Source organism: Sodiomyces alkalinus (genome assembly GCF_003711515.1).
Source record: "Sodiomyces alkalinus F11 unplaced genomic scaffold SODALscaffold_2, whole genome shotgun sequence".
Lineage (NCBI taxonomy): Eukaryota > Fungi > Ascomycota > Sordariomycetes > Glomerellales > Plectosphaerellaceae > Sodiomyces > Sodiomyces alkalinus.
In genome coordinates, this window is record NW_021167080.1 from 224,849 (window position 1) to 231,709 (window position 6,861).

The following is a 6,861-nucleotide window of genomic DNA, read 5'->3' on the forward strand; positions in this document are numbered from 1 at the left end:
AGCTTTACTCGGGCGGTATTACCCTCCGCGCGGAGTTTACTAAGTTTAGACTTTATCGGGGCGATAACCTCGCCGTTAACCCTTTTCGGGCGGGCAGGGTATTTTAGGTCCTTAGCTATATAGGGTCCGTAGCAGTTAATATATCTAACTTCGTAGGTATAGTAGTCTTTTTAACTGGTTCCACCGTATCGTATATATTGGACCTTTCCGTTATAGGCGTATCGGGGGTAGTATCCCTAGTATCTATCGTATTATACGATTAGGCAGCGGTTTTCGCGGTGCCTTAATAATATAAACGTCTTTAATAGTTAAAATCGATATTTCGGTTATAACTAGAACAAGACTACCTCGCTAGATAGCCCGTCTCTGCTTAGTTAGGTGCGCTTATAAACACGTATAGGCTTTACCCCTATCCGTTTTAGAGCTTCCTCGGCAACTAGCTCCTCTATAACCTTAATCTTACCGATAGAATCGACGACCTTATGAATTATATAAGTATACTAGGTCTTAGCCCCTTAGATACTTAGCGCGTATATTACCGAAATAATCTCTTCGCTCGCGTTAAGGATCTTATCAGATGCCACCACACACTTATCGGGGTATGACTTACGCTATTTATGTACTCGGATAAAGTACTTCCGACCGATATATCTATATCGATTTCCCCTCCTTTTACCTTATAGTTAGATATTTCCGCAGAGTATCATTTACTCTTCTTTAATACACACATATATCTTTTACGTACCTTATTAATTAGTATACTAATACTTATAAGCGCGGCGTTCTAATAAATAAAGCTATTCCGATAGATCCTATAGCTTTAAGGCAGTTAAAATAGCCTTAAGTCTATAGCGGTTAGCTTAGTATTATTAGCTATGTCCGCCTACTTTACTATAACCGTTATTCCGTTATTCCGTTAATAAATCGCTTAATTGCCTCTTATTTAATCGCTTAAGCCCTATCTTATTCTATCTCGTTTAATCGCTCCTTATTTAATCGGTCCGTTATAGTCGGCTTTAACAGTTTATTTCCCTATAACCCTAGTTAGTTAGATAATAGCCTTAACTACGGCGTTACCTATAATAGGCTATACGATCCTTATCTTACTAAAAGACTAGCGTTATTAGATTAAGGCTATTATGCAGATAGCCTACGCTAACCAGGTTTCTAACCTTATTGATCCAGACCTTAAGGAATCCAAACGTCCCGAATAGCTCGAATCCTCGGAACCTCTAGAACTAAAAGAAGGTAACGACGATAATACCTAGGATCGTAAGTTTAAGCCATAGAACGTAAAAGAGAATAGATATCAGGTATAGTAATAAGGTCTAGCTACTCTTTACGACTATATCGCGAAGATAGTTAATCCTAACCTTAAAAATTAGTACGTAGGGAAGAAGGAGGTTAAAGATATCCTAATTACCTTAAAGGACTATCTTAAACCTACTAACGCTGTCTAGAAGTCCTTAGTTAAGAAGAGATAGGAAGAATATATATAAAATATACGGAGGATACCCTATAAGCGTTAGCTTTAGGACTTTATATCGCTATACCGAGATTCGAAGACCTATAGCGTTAGGTCCTCTAATACTATAAAGGAGTAACTTAACGTATTTTTTAGGGCTATCGGTACTATAGCTCTAGAGTAGTTAGAGGCGTATTGTATAGAGATTTTAAGGGAAGATAAGGAAGACTAACCTACTTTTAAAGAGGTTATAAACGAATATACGGTCTAGTTACGCTATAGGTATCCTTATAGGCTTAATAAGAAGCCTATAGCGTTATCGTTTTATACGGCGATATTCCTAGGAAAGGATAAAGATAGTAGATAGTAGCCTGCTAATTAAGGAGGTTAGTAGTAATAGGGAAAAGAGGATTCTTCGGTAAGGGAATTTATCTACGATTACGTTAAGATAGGAAGAGCTAAACGCTATTACTTTCCTTAGAGTGTTTACCCGAACGTTAATCCGACACGCCGCTAAAAGGGCTTTACGCCCGCGAAGAAGGTAGTAGAACGCTATAACCGCGTTATTCAGAGCTAGAGTGCTTCTAAGTAAAAGAGGTTTAGGGAGTATATTAAAAAGGATATCGATAAGGCGAAAAATAAGGTAAAAGAGTCTAAAGCTAAGTTACTAGAGAAAGATTAGTCTAAGGAAGTATTTAATTTCGTTAATAATAGGGAAGAGGATTCTAATAATAGCTTTTACGATAAATATTTTGCCTCTAATTCTATAGGAGAAGCAGTGGCTTTGTCGTTGGTTTTCTTGCTCTTATAGACTAAATAGGTGGTTAGTAACGACCTTTTTAACTAGTTATTAATCGATTCGGGGTCCCTAAGGTATATAACTAATTAACGCCACCTACTCAAGGACTTCTAGCCTACTACTACTATTATGTAATTTTAGATAGGTGGCGTCACCTCTAATCTAGTAGAGGGGTACGGCACGCTGCGTCTTTAGGTTAAAGATACTAAAGATCGCGCTTATACCCTTATATTAAAGAACGTGGCGTTTATAGACGGATATCCTATAACGCTACTAGCCACGTATAGGTTATAGAAGGATTAGAACGCTGTTTTTATGACCGGTAGAGATATCTTCGTAATAGACCGATATACCTCCTTACCGTTAACTAATATTAACGGCTAATATACCGTTAAAGCAACCGAGGGCATACTATAACGCTCATAGTAGCAGAGCTATTTTAATAGCTTAAGGGAACTAAAGCCTATAAGCGTGGTAGACGCCCGTTTATGGTACGAAAGACTAGGGCACGCGAACCTTGAATCGCTAGCGTAGCTAAATACGGGTTATATCGGCGGAGTGGTATCCGAAAAAGGACCTCTAGTAATCAACTGCGAAGCTTACGACCTAAGGCCCTTAACATGATTAAGGACCTTAATAATATAGCGGAGGAGCTTATCCTGCTATTATATAACGCACTTAAGATAGTAGGTAAGAAGAGTAAGCTTACTTTTAAAGCGGCTGTTTAGTAGAATATAGATTACGCTAAGAATACACGGCGTGTATTCTACTAAGCCTATAGGGAAGATATAAGATCCCCGTAGGCTATAAAAGCCCGCGCCTACCTTAGAAAGACTATCCGATAAGCGAAAGCCGTGTACCAGTAGTTATAAATCGGAGGTATTAAGATAGATAAGGACCTTTATAAGATTATAGGCTAGTATATACCACGATTATAGCTTTAGTTACCCCCTCTTTAGGATAGTAATAGAGTATTTACCGTGTCTAGTAAGAAAGCTAAATCGTTACGTAGAAGGTTACTTAAAAGGTCGATTATATCTAATAATATCCCCCCCTTTACCCTTACCTGCCCGAAAAAAACCCTCCCCTAATAAAGGGCTATTTACCCCGAGGAAGCCCGACGGGTAGTTCTATTAGTAGGAAATATATCCCTAGGCGCTAACGAAATCACTACTATAGTACTCCGCGCGGCTTAGCCCGCTATTTAATACCACACGATAAGGCTTTATTTATTAAGCCTCCTTAGACCTCGGGCACTACCCTTCCCCTTTTAGGAGAGCGAAGGTAGTTATAATTCCTGAACCGAATAGGAACGCTAGAATATATAAAGGCTAGCGACCTATCTCCCTCATTTTATACCTAGGTAAAGGCCTTAAACGCCTAATCGGATAGCGTTTAGCCTAATCTAGTATCGCCTATAGCGTTCTTCACGCCTAGGTCACTAGTATACTCCCTAAGCGATCTACCACTAATATAGTAGCTACCCTAATATATCATATAAAGATAGCCCTTAATCGCCGGAAAGTCGCTACCCTTATTATAATAGATATTAAGGGGGCCTTCGACACGGTCCTCCGGAACCGCCTCTACTATAGACTACGGGAATAAGGTTAGCGCTATAACCTTATTAGCTAGGTATATAGCTTTATAAGCTTAAGGTAAGCACGTATTTCGTATAAGGGATACACTACGGAGATATCCCCCCTTTAATATAGCCTGCCCTAAGGTTCCCCGGCTTCCCCTATCCTATTCCTGCTTTATGCTAATCGGATCCACCGAATTAGCCTAATAAATACCCGTTTTGGTTACGCTAACGACTACGGTATCCTAGTCAGAGGCTAAAACCTAAACGATACTACGAAGACCGCCTAGGCCCTGCTTAATAATATAATCGAATAGGGATACTAGAACGCTATTTTATTCGACCCGGGGAAGACAGAAGTACTATACTTCTCGCGATATAAGGAGCTATACCTCCTCAATATTATACACGCAGGACGCTAGGTCTCCCCGCCTAGTCTATACACTAGCTAAGGATCTAGCTTAATAAGACCCTCTGCTTTAAATCCTATATCGAGTCTAGGGCGGCTAAGGGTTTTTTCAATTTTTTTTTTTTTCATTACGCGCATACAGCCATAACGCTATGGTGCGGCGCCTATCGCCCTAGGGGCTAAGGCTATCGGTAGCTAGGTATAATAAAATAAGGCGTACTAAGTACAGAAAATCCTTCGTAACAATCTACCTAAACAACCTAATAAGTAAAAACCAAAGTAAGATAACTAGACCGCAGGAATCGTGGTTTACGCTCTATACTACTCCGCCGAAGCTATTTTAATAACTAAAAGATAGGCCTATAAGGCCTATATTCCTCTTTTAGTACCGAATAATAGTGGCAGAGATAGCGGTAGGCCTGCTAGGGCTTCCCGCAGGGCTCTTTATTCGTCTTTATAAAAAGGGTAAGAAAGAATAAGGTGTGCTGTATCCTGTATAGGGGAGCCGGGACAGGAATAGCGGTCGTTAGCGCAGTTTTAGGCCCTTTCTTAGTGGGTTTTTAGGTATCCGAAACCGGTTTTTAACTACGTAAAAGCCGATTTTACCTACCTAGGGTCTTATATTAGTAGTGGTTTTCGGGAGAAACGGAGGTTATCGCGGACTAGACGCCTATATAGGCGGCCTAATCAAACTGATTTACCTAATAGCTAGGCTATATAGTCTTAGAGGAAGCTACTAACTAGGGTAATAAGCTATTAGGGGAAACCTTTCCTTTTAAGTACCTTAAGGAAGTAAGAGTAGGGGATAGTATTAAAGGCGCCTTTTTTATCTAGTTAGAGTATTAAAGTGGTGCCGCTATAGCTATGCCTAGCTCGCCCTTAAGGCCTCCGTAACTTTTTCTACTATTATTTTTATACTTTGCCCGGTTTAGTTACTTATTTATCCCTCCGGGAGGAGCTAATACTCCTCCGTTATAGTGACGATACGCTTAGCTAGTATTCCCTTAAAGACCTTACCTATTATACTAAGGAGTAATATTAGTTATTATCTCTTTACTATATTATAGTTAGCTAGCGGCTAACCTTCTTTCTTAAGTACTAGTAATATAATAATACCTTTTCGGGTAATAGCCTATTTCGAGGTATACTATAAAGATAGTACTTAGTATTTAATATAAAGGGGGTTTATATACTTTAAGGAGCCCTGCTAGGAGCCTATTAAGTCCTAGTACCCCCTAAGGGTTAGTCTTCTTAAAGCACCCTTATATATCTGCTATACTAATATCGCGGCGGATAATCCGGGGGGAAACTCTACGCCTAAAGGCCTAAGGGCGGTAGGGTGAGGGAGGGGGAAGAACTTACGGTTAAGGATTTCGGCTTTCTCCGCGTATATAGTAGCTAGGTTATTATTATCGTTATAGTATAGTAGCGGTATTAATATAGGGGCTAGCGGTACTCTCCCTTTAATTCGTGTCTATTTATATAATCGCTAAAGAACGTTATCGTTCTTCCCGGTTAAGTAAAGTAAATACATACCGCTTATATAGTCGCTTCGCTACTATTACGGTCTTATCTCGGCACCTCTCCGCTTTGTAGAACTTATTCTATCGGCTCCGGGACTTCCTGGCTATATATTTATAGTAAAGACGCCTTACTTCCTAAGTAAAAGCGGTTAGCTCCGTATTCTATTAAAGGGTAGGTAGGATGCCGGGGGTATTAGTATAGCGTCGCGGTGCTACCCTATTAGCTAGGGCTATAAGGTTATCGATTAGGGTATTAAGTGCTATATCGATCTCTTTAGCTATTATAAGGGGGCTAGCCTAGTAGTATAGCTATACGGCAGCGAGTTAGGGAATCTATAAAAGGTTACAATCCTTTTAGACCTACCTAGGCCGGTCCGGGTCCTATAACGGTATCGCTGCGGTATTTATTACTATATAGATTTAGGCTATCCATAAGTAATAGTCCAATCCGATAATAGTCTTATCGGGGCCGTTATAGTCATAGCGGAGCCTCTATATTACCTATATAAGGTTAATAATACTAGCACGCCGGCTTAGGCGGTGCTATATAGTAATTCCGGGTAAAGTAACTAAGTCTAGATTCTAACGGATTATAAGGTTAAGGAGGGCGTTAGCCTAAGGGTAATACCGTAGTAGCTAGGACTAAACGGGGTAGTATAAGATAAAGTCCCCCATAAGTATATATTAGCCCTATAGCGGTACTATATTAAGTATATCCTATAAGAGCGTATTCTAGGGTATCCTAGCTAACTATAGTTCTCGGAGTAGATTTAACTAGATTATAAGGGCGTTATCTCCGGTGCTAAATATAACCGTATAGGGGTTATAGTAGGCCCGCTATGTCCACTTATATAGCGGGTATCTTTTATATATATAAAGGAGGGCGCGGCCCCCTCCCTAGACTAATTGGTATACGCCTTAGGAGGGGTAGGCTAGACTTTTCGTGAAAGGGTTAAGGCCGGGTTCCTAAATCGTTATCATATTATACTTAGCGCGGTACCGGAGCGGGAGCTCCCTCCACGCCTAACTCCTCCCTTTATTCTATAAAAGGATATAGATACTTATTAATTAAATTAGGGGGGG

The 6,861-nt window shown here is 40.1% G+C and overlaps 1 protein-coding gene across 1 annotated transcript; it reads left to right on the plus strand.

Moving 5' to 3' along the window:
* Positions 1–3,713: 3,713 nt before the first annotated feature.
* Positions 3,714–3,872, plus strand: SODALDRAFT_271487 (hypothetical protein; the record flags this gene model as incomplete). Its single annotated transcript, XM_028607778.1, has 1 exon — positions 3,714–3,872. A coding segment is annotated over one exon (159 nt), but the record flags the coding sequence as incomplete, so codon positions are not given.
* Positions 3,873–6,861: the final 2,989 nt, after the last annotated feature.